Raw genomic sequence first — 22,435 nt, 5'->3', positions numbered from 1 at the left:
AAAGCTGCCAAACTGGACTGGGTATTTCCTCTTTCCTCCGTGACACTCACCGGCTTCGGTGAAGCAGAGCTGGGGCTTCTTCAGGTTGGACGAAGAAATTCTGATGCAATCTTGGGGGGGTGTGAGTGCCTCTTGTTCACAGGGCCATGTGGATGGAATAGTCTCCCTGTCGTCCACTCACACCTGACCCCTGGATGGCAGAACACAGGGCACTGCCCTTGGAAGAGGAGAGCTGGACAGTGCTGGCTGGGAGGTGACAATCTCATTCTGGAACCTCTCCAGCAGTTGGTGGCAAGCTAGGTCCCCTGACCTAAGGTCCAGGTCTGACTCCCGCCCCAAATGCTGACACTCGGCCCTGGTTTTGATCAACTGGAGTAAGAACTCATCAGTGGCTTTGGTCAGGGTGACACTGGGTGGTCTGACAAACTTTTAATCGAAGTAAAAGCCACGGCTGCAGCAGGGGGTAGTGGTCTCTAAAGATACCCGGGAGAGTTCTTACATCAGAATCCAGTCAGGAGGTTGGTCCACTTGCCCTCCTGGAAGGAGGCACTCTTGAATACTCAATCCAGATGCATCCTCCAGCTGCTAGTCTAGGCAGTGGAGAGCTGAGTTTGCACAATCTCTAAGGAAAGCCCTCCAAACTGGAATGAGATCGGGGCTCCCGGTCCCAGCAATACCTGCAGACAGGACATGGGGCCAGAAAACCCCTGTAAGAGGACATGGGAGCCTGAGGTGAGATTCTGCACGGGGCATGATGAGATGGGCAATCGCCCTCAGCGAGACTCACCCGGCCGGGCTCTGGGAGGGCAGAGTAGCCCGAAGCAGCACACAGTCCCCAGTGGGTCCCGCGGTTTCCTTCTTCACTCCTCCCACATCACCAAGTGTCCACCCTCTCAATTCTGTCTTCTTGTTCTTCGTCTTCTATTTTCTCTCCCACTTTGACCTTGCTTCTTGGATTAGCTACTGGTGGGGATCGCCTTTACTAGCCATGGCAAGTCTCAATGCAACCTTTTCTTTCTTTCTTTCTTTCTTTCTTTCTTTCTTTCTTTCTTTCTTTCTTTCTTTTCTTTCTTTCTTTCTTTCTTTTCTTCCTTTCTTCCTTTCTTCCTTTCCTCCTTTCTTTCTTTCTTGAGGGGGTGGGGAGGGACAGAGGGAGAGAGAGAGAGAATCTTAAGCAGGTTCCACACCCAGCGTGGAGCCTGACGTAGGGCTCAATCTCATGACCTGAGATTATGACCTGGACCAAAAGCAAGAGTCAGATGCTTAACAGACTGAGCCGCCCAGGCGCCCCTCAGTGTGACCCTTTTTTTGGCCTTATGAACAGATGTGTTGGCGTCTTCAGGAAATTTTGTGTCTCGGTTCTTCGAAGCCTTCTTCTTCATTTCTTCCTCAGGAGACTTTTAAATCACTGACTTGTAGATGTGTAGACAGAGTAGTCTGAAGGGGTTGAGCCTGTGCAAGCCAGACAATTAAGGTCTCCACCGAACATAACTGTGCACAGGAGCACAAGCGCTTCGGCTGGCACTGCGAATTAGATGCGTCCAATACTACTGATAAGAATGAGTGAGCGCATTGTTCTTGTTTTCATGGCTGTTTCTTTGGGATTTTTTTTTTCTGTATAGTACAGTGAAACAGCAAATTATTACAACTTTGTCTAAATCATCAAGTAAACTGAATACAACAATGCAGATAACTTTCCAATGATTGCATATTTAAGACACTTAAGTAAAATCACTTACATAAAGCTTTTCGAGAGACTTCTTATAGACAGACTATGAACCATAAGATCTAGCTATGAGAACTGCCATCAATTTAGATTTTGTTTCAAAGCTGTTAGACTAAGGATTTCTTATCCACCAGGTGGCGCCTACGTTTAAAGCAAAATTATTTTCTAAATTACTCCTGTATTGAACCTCTATCACCGTCACCTTAAGTTTACTTTTGAGAACAAACAAAATAATTCATGTAAGGATAATAAGACATACGAATTCTACTTTCTAAATGTCTCTACTATTTGGGGAAATGTTCGTAAATTTTTGTTGAAGTGCTCCTTCTGAGCAATACTGTTGAAGTTCAGCAGCTCTCCATAAATCAGGTCCCAATTGACAGATATAGCTCAAACTCTTTGTATTCAGAAACTATCATGATATGGCCACAACGTACTTTTTAAAACTTATCTCCAATTGTGCAGCCTATGGCCCCTTTACTAAAACCAAGAGCCCACTGATCTGCACACTGAAGCAGCACTCTTTTCTCCACCTTGAATGCCCTCCTGACTTCTTTAGTCTCCCTATTTCAAAATCTTACTCATTCAAGATTTAATTCTAAGTTCATTACCTATACAAAGCTTTGCAAAATCTTCCCTCACCCCAACCTCCAGCTGGGATTAATCTCCTGGACTCCAAACTACCACAGATGCACAGGGAACCGAGTCCACACCGCCTGACTTCAAATCCTGGCTCTGATACTTGCTGGCAGAATGAGATCAGGAAAACCACTCAATTCCGTGTGCCTCAGTGTCTTCATCTATACAATGAAAATGATATTTATATCAAAAGATGGTCTTAAGGACTGAGAAAATGCATATGTATCGTTACAACTGGTATGGCTATGGGACTTAGTTTTCTCACAAAATGGATTAGGCGGCTTGGAGTGCCAACAAACCAGACTTCTTGTATTTTCTTATTTGGCCAATCTTAGCTCATGGTTTCATGGTCACAAAATGGCTACTATATCTCCCGGCGTTGTATTTGCATTCAAAGCATAAAGAAAAGAGAGGGCAAACACCAAACACCATGTGCCAGCTGAGGATGTCACTGCTTCCCAGGAAACAATAGATTTCCAACAAACTCTGCCACACAGACTTCCATTTACATTTCATTTGCCAGGACTAGGTCATGTAGCTACCCATGGGTAGCTGGAAAAGAACCTGGGCTGTTGGAATTTTTAGGGTTACATGCACTATTGTCCCAAATCAAACTGGAATTTCCTATAAAGAGAAAAGAGGGAACAGATATCATGTAGGCAACCAGAGTGCATGTCCTGACTCTTAGCACCGAATCTGTTTATGGTAAAGCAGCGATAAATGCCAACTACTGTCTGGGTCTTCTTCAAGCAACCAAGTGTTTTTGCCCTGAGTGGGTTATGTGTGTGTCCCTTAGTTTTACCTATGACACCCTGGTCCATCCCACTTCATGTTCATTGCTGTTGAACACGCTAGAAGAGCGTTATAGATTTACCTACTAAAGAAACACGCAGGCTTGAAAAATACAGTTCCTGAGGAAAATGTGAAAAGATATCAAAAGCCTCTAGAGAGGATCCTGGTCACATGCTAATCCTTATCAAGGATTATCTAATTGAAGGAGTTAAATAAAAGGACACAAGAGACATTTCAATAACAGTTGTAATAATATGCTTATATAAAGGCGACCTTTGGGTTGGGTGAGGTATCTAATGAATCTGTGATTTGATTATTGATTCTCTAAGATACAAATTTTGTCAGGTGCTTTCTTCCAGACAGACTCGCACACTTACACACATTTTTAAAAGATCTCAATATCAAACCTTTAAAAATACTAATTTATCTTTAATTTATTTGAAAAAAAAAACAACTTTTCCATGGATCGGAATATGAAAAAAGAGAAAACAGATTGGATTTTCAGGATATTTTTAAAGAATGTTATAAACCACACAGGTAAAAAATAATAAAAATGTCCTAGTAAGAAAAAAAAAAAAGAAAAGTGTGGATATCACTTTGAGATTCTATTATTTTTCTTCCCAAGTTTATACATCCTCATTTGGTTCATTTGAAATTTCTCGGGTTCCAGACAGGTTGCAGAAGCATAACCTTCTCTAAGATGCCAAGAAGAAATCTGAGACTAGGTAACACTAACACTACATTCCCAGGGAAACCAGAGGCTGCAAAAATTCCACGTATGACCACTGATGCAATTTTGAGGATGTTCCCGTCTATCGATGCTACTAGTGAAACTGGTTCTTCCTTTCCTATTCTAGGACATGCAGCAGGATGATGGATGACATACTCCAGCTAGGTGCTCGAGTAAACAGAGAAGAAAAAATCAAGTGGAATCATTAAGCTGTGGCATAATTAATGCTGAGAGAGTGGTAGGCACAGAGGGCTGCCGGAGTACTTGGCGGGAGACAATTCATTTCGCTGAACCTGTGAAATAATTCTTCATATTAAAAAACTTGGTCCTTTTATATTATATGAACAAACCCCCATTTTTTTTTTTTTTGGCCCCTTCTCCATTAGCTTGATCATGGCGTTTCAAAGCTCTGAGATCAATAGTTCTGTCAGATAGTCATTTCCAACATAGTTTTCTTCATTACGTTTAAATTAACAAAATACATTATTTAATAAAATGTAAAGCTAAATTATACATACTTACATTACCTAGAAAAATATGGCCTAATTATTTGAAAAAGCAGAACAAATTTTTGATAGATAAGAGGAAGAAGCAGTCCCAGCAATTAAATATAATGAAACATGAAAGTCATCACAGGTTATAAGAAAAGCCAAATCAATTATTAAGACTTACTTTCATAACCAGTGCTCTTTCAAGTGTGATGAACACAGGCGGTTTCATCCCACAGAGCTTTATTAGAGAAGCTGGGCTTCCCCATACAGAGCTAGCTTCTTACAAGTCTAATAAGACCAAACAAGAAAGAAACATTACTTTAAAATACTGATATCCGAAAATGGTTAGGACTCTGAAAGAATGAATAGGGCTGATTCCGTTGTCTCTTTATAGTTGGCTATCCCTTTGTCACCGCTAGGTGCTCAAGCACAAATAAAAACAAAGAACCAGACGAAATGATTACGCTGTGGGGTAACCCAGGCTGAAACAGTGGTGGGCACAGTAGGCCAGAGGAGCACTTGACTGGGAATGCCTAATTTCATGGAAGAAAGCTGGGAAGTATTCTTTCCCCTGAAAAGTATCATCAATATCCAGTTTTATTTGGGAAATCCCTTGTATTTGCTTTATAAAGAATGGAGGCATAATATGGTCATAGGGTCCATCGTAGGAATGTGGGCAAGTCATTGACAACGTTTGTATTTAGCACCCTCGTATACAAAACGGGAGATGACCACTACCTACCCGCATAAAGTCTACACAAGGATAAAAGGAGATAAACCAGGGGCGCCTGGGTGGCACAGTGGTTAAGCGTCTGCCTTCGGCTCAGGGCGTGATCCCGGCGTTATGGGATCGAGCCCCACGTCAGGCTCCTCCGTTATGAGCCTGCTTCTTCCTCTCCCACTCCCCCTGCTTGTGTTCCCTCTCTCGCTGGCTGTCTCTCTCTCTGTCAAATAAATAAATAAAATCTTAAAAAAAAAAAAAAGGAGATAAACCAGGTACAATTCTTAGACTAACACCTGGCATGTTTTATAGAGTAAAAAAAAAAAAAAATAGCTGCTGTTTTTATTATTGTTGTTGTCAATTCCATGAACAAATAAATCTACTTCACAGATAATGATTCCCCATTTCCAGTGTTTACACACTGCCTACTATGTACTGGCTACCTTGTGAGGTAATTTCATAGCTTTCCTTTCCTTCTTACCCTTCCCTACTCCTCACTCCTGCAAGGTAAATATTATCCCCACATGGCAAATGAAGAAACCAAGGGCAGAGAAATTCACCCATTCAATTAGCAAACCTTCTGAGCGTCTACAGTATTCCAGGCACCTTTCTGGGGCCTGCAGCCATGGTGACAAGACAAGTAAGTTCCCTCAGTGCGTGGTACTCAGCGTCTAGGTCTGAGCCAACCAGTAGACTTGCAGTGCGACTGACCGACTAGAGTAGAACAAAGGAAGAAACAGGTCTGGAGGAAGGATCAAGAGTTCCATTTGGAGATATATGTTAAGTTCCTGATGCTTATCAGTCATCCATATGGAGGTATCAAGTAGACAGAAAGGATCAGTCTAGCTGGCAAACTACAAGCCCCATACCAAATTTTCCTATCACATATTTTTATGACCTATGAGCTAAAAACAGTTTAAGAAAAAAATTTTGACTTGCATTTTTAAAATTTTTATTTTATTTTTTCTAATAAACTTGGTGAGATGTTGTGTTAGGAGGCATGCAAACAACATTCATCTCACTGTATGTACATCTGCATCGGAGGAGCTCTTGGGTAACCAGGTACGTTGTCAATGAGCACTCATATTTGGAAAGGAATCTTTTTTTCCGAGGATTATATCTCAACAGCGGGCTTAAAATATTCGGGAAATCATCCAGGTTTTCTTGTTCCAGTTGCAGAGCACAGGAAGAGTAGATTTAGCATCATTCTTGCGGGCCCTGGGATTTTCAGAAGAGTCAATGAACACTGGCTTCAACGTAAGGTCACCAGCTGCATTAGCCCCTAACAGGAGAGTCAACCTGTCCTTTGAAGCTTTAAAGTCAGGCATTGACTTCTCCTCTCTAGCTATGAAAGTCCTAGATGGCAACTTCTTCCATTAGACTGTTTTGTGTACATTGAAAATCTGTCGTTTGGTGTTTCCACCTTCATGAATGATCTGAGCTCGATCTTCTGGAGAACCTGCTGCAGCTTCTGCATCAGCACTCGCTTCACCTTGCACTTTGATGTTATGGAGACGGCTTCTTTCCTTAGACCTCTTGAACCAACCTCTGCTAGCTTTGAACTTTTCTTCTACGGCTTCCTCACCTCTTGGCCTTCAAAGAATTGAAGAGAGTGGAAGCCTTGCTCTGGATGAGGCTTGAGCTTAAGAGAATGTTGTAGCTGGTCTGATCATCTCTCCAGGACACTAAAATCTTCTCCATACCAGCAATTAGGTGGTTTTGTTTTCTTGTCATTCATGTATTGCTCACTGCAGTAACACTTTCAATTTCCCTCAAGAGGAAATTCACAACTTAGCTAATCATTTGGTGCAAGAGGCCTAGCTTTTGGCCCGTCTTAGCTTTTAACCGGCCTTACTCACTAAGATTAATCATGTCTAGCTTGCAACTCTTCCTGTCATCTGAACACTTAGAAGCCAATGTAGGGAGATTAACTGGCTTAATTTTAATAAAAGGAGGCCCAAACAGAAGAAGAGAGACAGAGGAATGGCCAGTCAGCAGAGCAGTCAGAACACATACCACATTTATCAATTAAGTTTGTGGTATTACATGGGTGTGGTTCATAACACCCCAAAACAATTACAATTGTAGCAACAAAGATCACTGATCACAGATCACCATAACAAATACAATAATCATGAAAAAGTATGGAATGTTGCAAGAATTATCAAAATGTGACACAGAGACACAAAGTAAGCAAATACTATTTAGAAAATAGCACCAAGAGACTTGCTGGATGCAGATTTCCCACAAACCTTCAACTGGTGAAAAAAAAAACAAAACACAGTATCTGCAGAGGCCTCTGGGTGCTCAGTCATTTGAGCATTCAACTCTTGATTTCAGCTCAGGTCATGATCTCAGGGTCACCATCTCAGGGTCATGGGATCAGGCCCCACATTGGGCTCTGCACTCAGCACAGAGTCTGCTCAAGGATCTCTCTCTCCCTCTGCCCCTCCCCCCACGCACATATTCGTACATCTCTCTCTCTCTCTCAAATAAATAAAAACTTGAAAAAAAAAACACTATCTGCAAAGTGCAACAAAACAAAGCACAGTAAAGCAAAGTGTGCCTATAATATACAATGTGATGTGAAAAAGATATGAAATTCAAATTTCAGTCATTCCAGTTACTGGAACATAGCTCATTTATTTACATATTTGTCTCTGGCTGTTTTCATGCTACCACAGCAGGGTTGAGTAGTTGCAACAGAGCTTTATGGGGCCTACAAAGACTAACGCTTTACTATCTGGCCCTATATGGAGGAAGTTTTCCAATCCCTGATCTGGAGTATAAATGGGGGTTGGGAGTCAATAGCAAAATATTGTACAAAATAACACGGCTCCAGGTGATACCACAAAGGAAGCTAGTAGACTAAACAAGAGGATCCTGACACAAGAGGAATTAATTCAGAGCCCACAGAGAGGGAAGAGCGAGCAAAGTCACCTTTGGAAAGGAATGGTGGGAAGGGGGCCTGAAGGGCACATAGTAAGAGCCCACAGAATGCAGCATCACAGAAGCCCAGAGAGAAAAGCCTTCACGGAGAGCCAGGCTGCCCGCACTGAATGAAGCTGAGGGGTCACGGTGGCCTTATTTAATTGACTTGGCAATATCTGGGGCTGTCAAAAACAGTTTCAGTAGAATGTTGGAAGTCTCCAGACTTGAAGAGTGGAAAAGTGAGTGAAAATGAGTACGTTCATGCAACTTTTTTCACAGTTCTGCTGTGAAGGAAAGTAGAGAAATAAGTGGTAGCTGAAGGGGAATATAAGAACAAGAAAGGGATTTTGAAACCTGAACAACAGAGCATGTGGGAATGTTCCAGTGGAGAAGGAGAAAGCGATGACAGAAGAGACAGAAACGAGGATTTGGGGAGTGGAGCCTGAGAGGACCAGAGCTTACATGGAGAGGTTAACTTTTGACAGGACACCTCTTCCATCATAAATGACAGGAATACACTGAACAAGTACACAGGGGGCTGGGGATCTGACGGTGAGAAGATGCAGATCTTGTCTGCATCTATCTTCAGAACGGAAGGTGACTTTTCCTTGTGCTATGTGTCCTAGAGGTAGGGTCATGGGGGTGGGGAGTAGTGTTTGAGAAAAGAGAAGAAATGAGAAAATTACCAGGAAGCAGAGGAAAAGAAATTTACCTGGAAACCAATTAGCACTGCCTGGCAAGGATGAGTATCCATCTGAGATTTGGAATCACGGATTTGAAGTGAAAATGGTAACTATTCCCAGCAACCACCACAGAGCTGATACTTATAGTGGGACACAATGGATAATTCTCCCAAAATGTCACAGGCTGGAATCAGGCTTCGTCCCCTCTAAGGTCAGTAGCTATATTCTCTGGGCTGTGCCAAATTGTTTCTACCCTGACAGATCCATGGATGGCTATGATCGATTTTTCAGGACCTAGATCTATTCAATTACCGTATATCAAATAGGGTGTTTTTTTTTCTCCCTGCAAAGTAAAATGCAAATTCACCTGTTACTTTTTGGGTAGTACTCTACGAAGTACTAAGCCTCGAGTATTCATTCTCCTATCAACACTAGTATAACTTTTGGAGCATCAAATCATCCTCAGGTACTTCACTATGCTCCATACACAAAGATTCAGGCCCCTAATAGCCTATTATAATAATAATATCAGAATAACTATAATAATCTATGTCCAATAAATAAATACTCACAAATTAACTGAGGACATTCACTGTATTCAAATCAGTCCTTCATCTGAATGTCTGCATCATTATTCTATTCAAATGGAATACCTACTTGTAATATAAATCTTCTCAAAACTTCTTTTTGGCCAGTTGTTTTTTATCTTTAAATCATCCACAAAGACCATATATGTTTGCTACCAGGTTGTTTTCTTTTCAAAAACCTTACATTGGAATTGTAAAACTCCCCTATGCTACTACTTCATACAAATACTAAATACTTCCAGCAGAGGGCTCAAGAATTCTATTTTAAGGAAAAAACTTCAAAAAGTTCGTTGTCAAACAGCAGCTATTATAAAACTCCTTCAGAAGGCAATGTTCACAAAAAATACATTCGCCCTCTTGATCAAGTAATTCCAGGTCTATCAACTTATTTAAAATAATCCAAATGTGGGGCACCTGACTGGCTCAGTCTGTTAAGTGTTGGACCTTTGACTGCGGTTCAGGTCATGATCTCTGTGTTGTGAGATCGAGCCCCGAGTCAGGGTCAGGCTCTGCTTCGGGCATGAAGCCTGCTTAGGATTCTTTCTCTCTCCCTCTACCCCTCCCACCCCTGCTCTTGAGAGTGCTCTCTCTCTTTCTCTCTCAAAATAAATAAATAAAATAAAATAATCCAAATGAAAGAAAAAATTAGATTACAATAAAGCGGCATTTACAGATAAATGTACCTTTATCTAACTCCAGGAAAGAAAATGAATTTATTTACTGTGGATAAATGTACTTTTATCTAATTCCAGAGAAGAAATTAGGTAAATTATAGTCACAAAAATTTATATAAAACTACTTAGGCATATAGGTAAAGGCCAGGAAAAAAAAATCAGAAAGACAACATATAATGTGTAAGTAAATTAGAATTTGGGTGAATAGAATTTGGTTGAATATTGTTTTTCACTTTTATTCTTATTTATGTTTGTGTAAACGTTTGGGTGGGTTTTTTTTATTTTCAAAGACGAAAAATGATATCCCTATTTTTAGTGCTGAAAACAAGGATGGAACAAAATTTAGAAAGCAAGCAGAATGGTTTATTTACGGAACAACTTGGAAATTTGGAGACACTTCATTTTCAAAGGCAGAACTAGTCGGGTACAGCACCACTTTATTCATGCCTACAAATAACATTAAAGTACCTCTGGGATTTCAAAGATGTTGGGAGGGCCCAAATCTCTTTATTTACCTTATTTATTTACATATATGATATCTCATTTTGAGATGGATCTGAGGCTTCAATACAAGCGTTTAAATATTAGGAACATAAATAACTCAAGCTAAGAGAAAACAGGAAACAAAAGTAATATGAAGTCAGGAGAGCAGATATATATATATATTTGTTTTTACATCCTTATCACTGTTTTTTTTTTTTTAAAGATTCTATTTATTTATTTGAGAGGGAGAGTATGAGCGGGGTGGGGAGGAGCAGAGAGACAGAGGGAGAACAGGGCTCAGCAGGGAGCCCAACACAGGGCTCGATCCCAGCACCCTGGGATCATGACCTGAGAGAAGGCAGACGCTTAACTGACTGAGCCACCCAGGCGCCCCCTGTTTTTTACGGAATTTTACTGTTTTAGAACATGGTTTCATTATGTTTCCTAAAGAGTTCTGCCCCAGCATGTATATATTGAAATACGTATTATTTTTATTATACTTTCTTTCCTTCTGTTTATTCTTCATATATGTTCAGGTTTCTTACTGATGTGTAAAGTAATTTATGTGGGCAAGTTACAATATCTAAGAATTTCATTTCAGGATAACCTGAAACATTCAATATTGCCTTTTTATATTAAGGCCTGACAGACGAGGTTGAGAATCACCGAGCCTGATAGACAGACTGTGTATCTTCTGGGAATCCATTATGTATATCATTTCTCCCAAATGAACTTTTAGTGAGAGCTGTCCCAGAAAACAGGCTGAGGCTGGAGTGCAATTATTTCTTTTGCTGAATCAGGGGAAAAGCTTATGTACGTTAAAAAGCCATCAATAGGCTGACAACTTCTTATGAAAATTAATAAGCTAATCAAGCTTCTCCATTAAATAAACTGTTAACCTCCCTCCACTCAGAGGAGCACCTAAAGGAAGGGTCAGGATTCCCTTTGGGAATGATTCGGAGAGGAGCCAACACTCAGAAATTCTAATGATCAAGAAAGAGCACTGCTTAGAAATCCTGCTTTGATTTCTGCTAAGAAATATCACAAAACAAGAACCATTGCTCACCTACCACAGCAAAGGAAAAGTTCAGAGGGATACCATAAACTATAAACTACTTGGCCGTGATACATTCTGCTAAAATATTCAAAAGAAACAAGTGCACTGAAGTACAAAGTCTACCCTGAATTAACTAAGTGGGCTGACCTACTATTTTAAGGTGCTGGATATTAGCCGATTCTACTTTGGAGGACATCAGCTAGAAAAGGACTGATTGTGCATTGCCCCACTTATGACAACAGAACCATTATCAAAAGCATACAGAAAATACTTCTCTTTCTATTCCTCACACTGGCAATATGGGGGGGGGTAGGAAGTAGAGAGAGTTAGGAGAGTAGAGGAAAGAGAGGCAATAAATCCAGCTCATTTGCATGGAGTTTTATAAATAAAGATAAGGTTAACACACAGAGGGGCCACGCTCATCCTCGTTATCAAATGCTATCTCAGATATCCAGAGATCCTCACCATGTTACCAGTATGCATGTTCCGTACACAATGAACTCAATCACCGTGGCGCATGATGGGTTCCTCAGCACAGAATGAATGCTGAGAAAGATCACAAATGCTATTAGCATATTGTTTAAACACATTTTGTTTTCCTAAGTTGACTGAGTTTCACAATATCTCAAAGGAAAACATCTGTGCCTAAAATGTGACTATCACTCAAGTAGAATGCTAGACTAACGTAATTGAGGTCTGACTCCATCTTGACGTTTGCCTGCTAACAGTTTTCAAGCCCCAGCACTCCCTCCTCTCCGCTTTCCTCACACCTGGGAAAAAGTACAAGAAAGACTGCGTGCTCTCTCCCTTGGTGCTGGTAGGAAGTTCAAACCACACAAACCCCTGCCTGTGTGAAGAATCCTCCAGCTCCCTCCCCTAACCATAGGAAAAGTCAAAGCCAATCACCCCCTACTTGTCCTCTGAAGCCATTTTTGAATCTGCTTGGGAGCCATCCTGCTCTCCCCAGAAAGCCTCATTGTGTGAGTAATAAACCTTTTTGCATCCTCTTGGTGTGCATGTGGTATTACCAGTCTCAACGTCTGAATCAAATTTTGCATAGGGGAGGGAGCCATTCTGTTTTTGGACAACGCCTATAAGACAATCCAGAAGCCCCAAACTTGCAAATGATTACAGAAAAGTCAGGAAACTTAAAAAAAGAAATCAAAGTATCAGTCTTACTACCAAGTGAAAGCAGATCTCAGAAGCGTGGCCATAGTTACACTTCTTCACGCAGAGATATTGTAGACGTTGCTGTGCTGAGCAAACGGCTGTAGAATTCCTGCAGTATAAACTGCACCTGAGTACACTCTAACTAGACAGCACACACCAATTCAGTACACAACAGGCTGGCATGAGTAGAGACTGTTAATTAGAACTGGTCCTGCTCTGCAGGGAGGAGGAGCTCCCACGTGATTTCCCTTTGTCTGAATCAACTATTCCCCTAGAAGAACAGACAGGCTTCAGGACCTGTGAGTCCTTGGGTTCTGGCGTCCTCAGCTGAGACAAGTAGGCTTCTGGGGGTCAGTCAGGACCTGGACTTCTGAAATCTCACTTCTCCTTTTTTCACAATAAATGATTAGGGCTCCAACCCATCCTTCCCACTTTTGACCCCCAAAGTATGTCAACATTTATTGCTTTACTTGACACCTTGGGAAGCCATAAAAATTCCATTTGGCATATGGTTCTTATCTATCGAGTCAGTTGATACTTTCACGAACCCATGAGTGGGAACATGGAACACCTTCACCCCCAAACAGTAAGTGGTCACATCTGCTTGTGCGTTTGTTTCAATGACCCACTGATAAAAGAGAAAATCTCTCCAAGGGCAAATAATGCAGAATTTCAAAAGATCCAAGAAAGCAAAAAGTCCCTGATGAAATTCAAGCTTCCTTCATAATCACTCTCTCAAACCTTCCAGTATGGACACTGGCACAGCTCTCACAAGAATTAAAGTGAGGAGAAAATGATCACTTTCTGCACAACTCAAAATATTCTTCCTTAGAATGTCGCTTTTAGACTGTGCCCTCAAGAGCCTGGGGCACAGTGCAGGTACCTCAAGGGCCTGCTGCTTGCCAGGCTTCTGGAGGCACTGCCAGGTGAAGAAAGGGTTCTACAGTTAAAATATTTAAACCACTGAATAGCCTGAATGTGGCTCCTCAGAGACACATTTAAGAAAAATTTCTCCCAGTTTTGTTCATATGCTATCATTTAGTTCAACCATGTTACGTTTTGGTTTTGTTTTTTTTTTTTAAGATTTTATTTATTTATTTGACAGAGAGAAAGACAGCCAGCGAGAGAAGGAACACAAGCAGGGGGAATGGGAGAGGAAGAAGCAGGCTCTCAGTGGAGGAACCTGACATGGGGCTCCATCCCAGGATCCTGGGATCACGCCCTTAGCCGAAGGCAGATGCTTAACGACTGAGCCACCCAGGTGCCCCAACCATGTTACGTTTATAAGTAAATCTTATGGGGACTTTTTCCATGTAAAGTGACACATTTATCCCTTCGTAGGGATGGTCCATGGAAAGCAGTTCCAATTAAGATTCCTGTCACTCTGCTGCTGGACCTGGTGTTCAGGTCTACAGAGAAAAATATTCTGCCATGGAGAATAAATACAATTTCAATGATCATCAAAATGGAATGCTACAGTGTATGCCTTATCAATGATAGGTAAAAAGATAATGTGAACCTATTAAGGAATCAAATAAGAATCAGGAAGAGAAACTTTACTGCACAGAGCATGAATATTAAGGGATAGTTTCCTTGAGTTTACAATTTCTTTTTTTTTTTTTTTAAGAATTTATTTATTGGAGAGAGAGAGAGTGAGACAGAGAGAGGGCAGGGGGAAGGGCAGAGGGAAAGGGAGAAGTAGGCTCCCCACTAAGCAGGGACACCAAATGGGGCTCGATCCCAGAATCCTGGGACCATGACCTGAGCGGAAGGCAGACCCTTAACTGACTGAGCCACCCAGGTGCCCTGAGTTTACAATTTCTGATTGCATGAATATTTTTAACCAATTGTGTAACCACAATTACAGCTAAAATTTTTTTTACTTGAGAATATCATACTTTTCTACATTTCCAAAGAAAGACTTTAAAATATTAATATTAATGGTTCTACGAAATATCCTTGTGACGATTGTACTAAAGTCTTCTCTGGATCAGAGGAAGGTAATTAGGATGGGAGTCCCGAAGAGATGGATTCCTCCATGTGTTGAGGAGCCAAGGCTGGAGTTACTGGATAATGAAGAGAAAAGCAAGGGAACACAGGTACCAAAGCGTCCTTTTTCTTCAGATGGCCAGATATGACATGGCTGGTTCATGGCTGACAAAGTCGGCAGTACCTGGAGGCGGCAAATATTAAAGGGGACTACAAATGCCACTGTCATTTGGTGCGTAGTGTCTCTCTCCATCAGGCTACAAGGGACAGAACAGGAGGACAGGTCTCTGGAAAGTAAGAGGAAGCTAACTCGGCTTATGCCCTTGCTGCACTGTAACGAAGGTACTGAGCACTGTACTTGGCATAGAGTCTATTTTCCTTAACATCATCACAGCCAGAGTGCTAAACAGGGAACTTTATTGTGGTTCTCAGCTCTACTTGCTTCCTGTTTTGGTCCTTAGTTATTCAAGTTCCTAGAGGCTTATTCCAGGAGCTTTGAGGTTAGAAGTCCTTCCTCTGAATAGCGCTCTTCTCTTTCTAGAAGAATCCTGGTGTTAACTGCTAATCCCTGGGCTTTCTTAGCAACACCTGCTCACTCCTGAGTGGCTGACCTCTTGTCTTAGGCCTGGGAATCCTCCTCCTGGGCAACATCTCCATCAGAATCCTCTTTTTCCTCTTTTTTCTCCCCTTCTTCTTTCCTGGTCTGAACAATATGAATGAATTCCTGGCCAGAGTTGGAAAGTGAGGAGACCGAGGGAGGCCTGGGAACGGGTAGTCTTGCCCAGCAGATTAAGTGAGAGTTTGTGTTTCTTAGGGTTACTTTGTCCTTTCCTCCTGAAGGCAGAGCTGCCCAGCGAATTTACATCACACCGCCTGCTTCTGACCTGGCTCCCAGCACCAGTCCAGAACAGGACCTGGAGAGGAGCCTGGCTCCTTTGCCCCTCACGGCTGCTCTTCACAGCTGAGCAAACACAGCCACGGGGTTGTGATGCATCCCCACCTCGGCACAAGCTGTGCCCTAAGTAGGGTGTGCTCACAGGAAGGGCACGTCTCCAACCAGTGTGAAGGCACAGTGTGCGCTTGCTCGGCCCCATGTAGACTCCTCGCTAAGAAAAGTGCATGCACTTTCAGAGAATGCATTAGCATTAGGGGAAAAGTTCGCTTTTTCTTTAAAATTTCCTGGATGAAATCTGTGACCAATTTTAAGAAGGTTATGCTTTAGAGCATTATGTAGGAGGAACACGCACACGTCTTGTCACACGTAGCAGCATTCACTCATCGCGCCCACACGATACTTCCAATTTATCTCCCAAGACGGCAACAATTTTCAGACATTTAAAATACTTATATTTTATACTATGCTTACTACCACTGACTAAAGGTATAATCAACTGTCAGTAGAAACAGCTAGCGGTAGAGAAGTTCAATGTTAACCCTGATTTTACAAATCTATATCATGGCTAACGACAACAGAGTAGTGAATATTAGTGAATATCCACAATAGTACATAACAATTAAGAAATTGAAGAACTATGCTTTTATTCCTGCTTCCATATGCCAAAGTCTTTGCTTAACGCTAACGTCAATTTCAGAGTAAGAGAAAGCAGCTTTTTTGCATCTCCCAACGTACTGCAATTTCACTTTTTGCCATTATCTGTGTTCATGTCTCAAAGGGAAAACAGATTTATTAAAAAGTCATTTTGGTGTTTAAGAGAGCAAAGCACCATGGATGTTGTCCAAGAAAGCCTGTATTATTTCCGCAGCACAGCACCGAGTCATCATACATAGAGTTCAAGTGCAGCAACTCGGAGCCCTCGTGAACTGAGCGCTGTAAAGGCACCCAGAATGACAGAACCGTCAAAAGTTCACTCTCTGAAGTGTCCAAATGCTTCCCTGCCTCCTTCAACAAAGTAGAACAAATATGACTTAACCTTTCCTCAGTGGGACAGTGGGTTTGAAGCTAAGAAGACTGGCTTTGACTTACTGAGTCAATATACCCTGGGAGAGGGATTTGAGTCATTCCCTGCACCTTCCTGGGCTCGTCATCTTCATGATGGGATCACTGTATTCTTGAGAGCTGTCTAGAAGATTAGGTCAAACAGCACACATCAGGTACCTAGGGCAGTGCCCTTGCTCTTGCGGAAGATGCTCCATGACATGTCAGCCTACTTCCCGACCCTCCGGACACAATCTGAACAGATGAGTCACTGCTGTGTGCGGCAGGCGTGCTGCTGCTCCGTGCGTATGCGCGCTGCTGCTCCGTGCGTATGCGCATCAGGAATGGGTCACTGGGCAGAATAAATACAGCTCTGGGTCTGGCCCTGGGCCTGCTCTTTTTTTTTTTTCTGAAGCATTCCTGGCTTTCTTTTTAACTCATAAAAGTGGAATATGAGCATATGACTCCTAAGCAATGAGATATGGCTGCCCTTCTGCAAACTTCTTCTCAAGCAGTTTGCATACCCTTCAAGAAGTCCCCTTCCATTCATGTTTCGTAAGTCTTTGTGCCACAGGACAAAGGTCAAAAACACATAAAATTTACTTTTTCCTTCCCACTGCACACCAGCAAAGTATAAGCTATGGGTTATCAATAGTACTTTAGAGACGGACAAATGCAGGTGTGACTGTATTTCAGATGTGAAAAGAAATCAACACAAGACACAATTTAGAGCTGCTGTCTTTACATCTATAAACCAAAAAGCATCCAACACATCATTTACTCACCTCACTAGGAATCAGTTTTGGCAACTCTGAACAATAACTGTCCACCTGAATTTCCTAAGGCATGAAATCTGGCTGGGCTGACCCTGAATTGTGATCCATTTCCTTTGTATTTCCCTTTGCACCTGTTACTTGATGGATGTTTTTTTTTTCCTTTCTACCCACTATTTTCATTTCAGCTGCCGAGTTGCCTCAATTACTCTATGAAACATGTCTCAAACTCTACTAGCTCTAGAAAAGAAAATGGACAATATCATATAGTTTAAAAAGCCTCTGAAGAGGGAAATTTAGTAGAAAAGTGAGCTCCCAACATTCTTCAAGACCCAAATACCACCTTCTCTGTGAAAGTTTGTACTGATGGCCCCAGCTGATCACATTCTCCTTTTCGTCTCCACTGTGTCTTGTATTCTGATTCTATTATATCTCCCAACACAATGAGGATGTGTGATTATGTCTACACCCCTTTCCCCCACCAAGATGTGGGCCTGCCAAGAGAAGAGGCCCTTATTTTAGCATAGAAGACACTAAACCTAAGTTGAATAAAATGGAATTAAAAAACGAAACTTTATAAAAGAGGGTAAACATCCAGTCTGCATGTGAGCTGATTCAGTTGAGTGGTTCTCAAATGAAAATGGGAGTCGGGGGTGGGTAAAATGGGTGAAGGGGTCAAACGTAGATAATTCCAGGTTTAGATAAATAAGTCCCGGGGATGTAATGTGCAGCATGGTGACTATAGTTAACAATATTACTGTATATTTGAAAGATGTTAAGAGAGTAGATTTTAAAAGTCCTCACCACAAGAAAAAAAATTGTAACTGTGTGGTGACGGATGTTAACTAAACTTATTGTAGTAATTATACGGAATCCTTACTTTCTATACCCAAAACTAATACAATGTTGTATGTTTGTTATATCTCAATTAAAAATAATTTTAAAAGAAGGTTTCTGTGTATTTTCATCTTTGCTTCAGTAACATAAAACTAGTAAAGAACCATGATGCTTCGGCTCTGGATTCATATTGTCTTTACACAGTTTTATTTCAATTTTCTCGGACAGGCATATGTTGACCTGGCTCTCACATTCTATTAGTTGTCATTATTATTCTTTCACTAAAAAAAAAAAAAAAAAAAAAAAAAAAAAAAAAAAAAAAGGAAAAGAAAATGGATGTTCTCTGGAGATCTCTGTAAATCCTATGACAATTTTAATGAAGAACAATTTTGGATTTCAAACCATCATGTTATAATCTAACACTTGAGACCCTGACTCCGAGATATGTGTGGAGGACAGGGTGCCAAGGTGCTAGACACAGCTTCTTCTTGGGGCTTCCCACTTTTTTTAAGCCGATAAAGCCATGATTAAGTAATGGAGCTTCAGTAATAACAATTCAAGGTATTTTGCAAACTCTTTCCTATAAGATGGTTCTTTGGGCTGTTTTAAAATTGTACCAGCAAGCCACTGAGCTCAGATTAAAATATTATGTTACCTGGGTCATATTTGAACTCAAATTGCTTTACTTACCTTTCTACCTTTTTTGTTACAAAATTAAGGTGATGTGAACTTTTTTTTAAACATCAAAATGAATAACCAGAGAAATACCTAAATCTCCTACCTCAAGGATAATCCCCTCTGGCTAGCTGCAGTTAAAATGTTAAGCCTCTCAGACGACACGTGGTCCCATACCTGGCCTGTGTATGCAAACTCCAGGGCCTGCTTCAAGCCAAGGCTGGTCACGCCGTGTAAATTCACCTCATCTGCTCCACTTTCCACCATACAGAGACTGAACATTGCCTGAGGTGGGAGAGAATGAGAGAGATGGGGGGTTACGGAACTTACAAAGTGAGAGAACAAGACGAAATCCGAAAGAGACGAGGAAAGAAAAACACCGTACAGGTTAAAGATTGATTTTGGTGTTTGAAACGCTTCTACAAAAAGCTACTGCAAATCACCTTGCTGTCTAAACAGTACATGGCACTGTACACCTTGCACGCGCGGTCCCACTGAATCCCACGGCTCTTCTCTGGGGTGACTGTTGAGGCTCACTCGCTGGTTTGTCCCATGTCCAAACACAAACAAACTCACAGTAATTTGTACACCTGTAACAAGCCTGATTTAACAGGTATAAAGAGATTATTCCAATGGGGTTGGGTTTTGGGTTACCAGTGAGGAAATGTACCATTTAGAAAAGTGTACCTCTATATAGTGAAGAATTAACCTTACTTAGAGGGAGCTCTGGTCTTTTCCCTTGGCTTCTGGAAGGTGATCTCTAAGCCCTCGGAATATCCTGCCAGACAGGAGTGTCCCTGTTTGTCTGGAAACTTTGGCCAATGACAGTCTAACAACATGATTTATGATGGGGGTTTGGGCCACACCATATCACTTCCGACCTCCAGGGGAGCTGGAGGCTACAGGTACTAGCCTGACCTCTAGGAGAGGATGGAGACGAAAGGTCAATCACATGGGCAATCTGTAACTGAGCCCCAGTAAAAACTCTGGACACCAAAAGTTTGGGCGAGTGTCCCTGGTTGGCAGTTCTCTGTACATTTTGTCACTTAGCGTGGCCAGGAGGAGATACACTATGACTCTACAGGTGAGGGATGGCCAGCAGTTCTATACGTGGTTCCCTTCTGGATTCTGTCCAGAAGATTCTGTCTCTTTCCTTGTCTAATTCCAATTCGCATCTTTCCCTGTGATAAGCCAATTTCTGTGAGTATAAAAACTTTCAGTGAGTTCTGTGAGACTTCCTAGTGAATTACTGAATATGAGAATAGTTTTAGGAATTCCTCCGAACTTGCAATTGGTGTCAGAAGTGATAGAAGTCTTAAGGGAACTGTCCCTTCAAATTCTGCACCTTAGCTAACTTCATAAAAAAGTAGAGGGGGGGGCGCCTGGGTAGCGCAGTCGTTAAGCATCTGCCTTCGGCTCAGGGCGTGATCCCAGCGTTCTGGGATCGAGCCCCACATCAGGCTCCTCCGCTATGAGCCTGCTTCTTCCTCTCCCACTCCCCCTGCTTGTGTTCCCTCTCTCGCTGGCTGTCTCTGTCAAATAAATAAATAAATAAATAAATAAATAAATAAATAAAATCTTTAAAAAAAAAAGTAGAGGGGAAAAAAACCCTTATTCTCCTACATGGTAATATTTTAGTTCACGCTAAATATTTTAATTTTAGAAACGTGTTTTTTTTTTTGCCAATGTATTAATATCATCTCTTAGCAATTTTTATGTTGATAAACTTATTTTTGATCCTCACAATTCCATACACTTTAATATATATTGAATGGTGGTTTCTCTGTTTTGTTTTGTTTGGTTTTTAGAGGGGGGAGGAGCAGAAGGAGGAGAGAGAGAGTTCTAAGCAGGCCCCACACCCAGCATGGAGCCCAACTCGGGGTTCTATCTCATGACCCTGAGATCATGACCTGAGCCGAAACCAAGAGTCAGACACTTAACAGACTGAGCCACCCAAGCACCTCTGAATGGTGGTATTAATTGATGGTCCATTATTCTTTCTGGAGATTCTCATTTCTATCTCATTCCATTAGAGATTTCTGAATTCTCATAATGAATAAAATTCTCTTTGTTAGCTTAATTTATAGTTAAAATTTTAATTGTTAGAAATACAAAATTAGGGGCACCTGGGTGGGTGGCTTAGTCAGTTAAGCATCTGCCTTTGGCTCAGGTCATGATCCCAGGATGCTGGGATTGAGCCCCACATCAGGCTCCTTGCTCAGCGAGGAGCCTGCTTCTTCCTCTCCCTCTGCCTGCTGCTTCCCCTGCTCATGCTCTCTCTCTCTGTGTCGAATAAATAAATAAAAATCTTTTTTAAAAAAAGAACTACAGAATTATTGCTCTCTTGTCATTTGAGAAATCTTCTAAAGAATATTTTAAATGCTTACAATTTGAGAAAATAAAAGGAAAAGCATTCAAAATATCCTAAAGACGTTGGCAGTATGTAAAGTGTAACACACACAATTACATTTGCTATATTAAATAGCAAACATTTAGAGTATTTCACTTTCAGGAATTTACCTTATCATGAATAAAAGAAATCTGACATTCCTTTAGAAGCTGTAAATGGTGAATGGACAATATGGTATATTTGGCAACTTGGTTAGTTAGTGAGTTGATCTGGCTTGCTGCTGGTGGCACTGGGAGTTAAGGAACTACATGACTGTTAAAGAACACTGACTTTGAAGTCATATAATTCTTGCTTTGGTAAACCAGTGATTAAGGGCAAACTTGTAATCAAACTATTCTGGGTATGATTACAAACACTGGCAAGTGAGTGGGACAAACATGTAACCTCTCTCTAACTCAGTTTTCGTATCTGAAAAATGGGGCCAAAAAATGTACCCACTTCATGAACTTGTTTGAAGATTAGAGGACAGTGTATATATGAAGTATTCAATACAGTGCCTCTATACAGCAAGGTCTTAGTGAAACTTATATACTGTAAAAATGATGAAATAATTAAGTTTCTTTTATGTATTTGTTGGTTAAAGCAGTGATACATTAGGAACACTAGTCTCTGGGTTTGTATGTTTTTTTTTTAATCAAGTGAAGCTATAGGCAAAAAGGGCTATCAGAACATTGATTTTAATGTAAATGATTCTGCTTATGCATTTGTGAAAGATCTAAAATCAAAACTAGGGGCATCTGACTCACACAGCAGAGCACGCAACTCCTGATCTCAGAGTCGTGAGCTCAGACCCCACATTGAAAAGGAGCCTACTTAAAAAAATAAATCAATAAATCAATAAAATTTCAAAACTAAAAACCACAGGTCACAATAAAAAGGCTTTCCATTTGTGTAATTCTGAATTTGCTTCTAGACTTCTTATAGCCACTCTAAAAAAAAAAAAAAATCCTGAAAGAAATTTCAGTTGTTTTCAATGTCTGTTTTTTATTATATGGGTGTTTCAGTTTTTAATATTCCCAACACTACTTTCTTTTTTCATATCTTCCAAGTTGTTATTGCACCTGAAATGGTGACCAGCTGCTCTTCATCAACTCCACTGTTGACAGAAATGACTTAAACTGCAGAAGAATT

The 22,435-nt window shown here is 41.1% G+C and overlaps 1 protein-coding gene across 2 annotated transcripts in view; it reads right to left on the bottom strand.

Annotated features, from left to right (window-relative positions):
* Window positions 1–22,435, bottom strand: part of KLHL32 (kelch like family member 32) — a 254,364-nt gene that overhangs the window by 136,847 nt on the left and 95,082 nt on the right. For both annotated transcript variants that reach the window (XM_008705018.2, XM_040627558.1), the window contains exon 4: window positions 19,072–19,179. In XM_008705018.2, the coding sequence (XP_008703240.1) occupies window positions 19,072–19,179 (108 nt within the window). The remainder of the gene's footprint in view (window positions 1–19,071; window positions 19,180–22,435) is intronic.

This window comes from Ursus maritimus, unplaced genomic scaffold (genome assembly GCF_017311325.1).
Source record: "Ursus maritimus isolate PB19 unplaced genomic scaffold, ASM1731132v1 scaffold_13, whole genome shotgun sequence".
Classification (NCBI taxonomy): domain Eukaryota; kingdom Metazoa; phylum Chordata; class Mammalia; order Carnivora; family Ursidae; genus Ursus; species Ursus maritimus.
The sequence above is the reverse complement of the archived record's forward strand: the minus strand, read 5'-3'. Positions and strand labels throughout refer to the sequence as shown.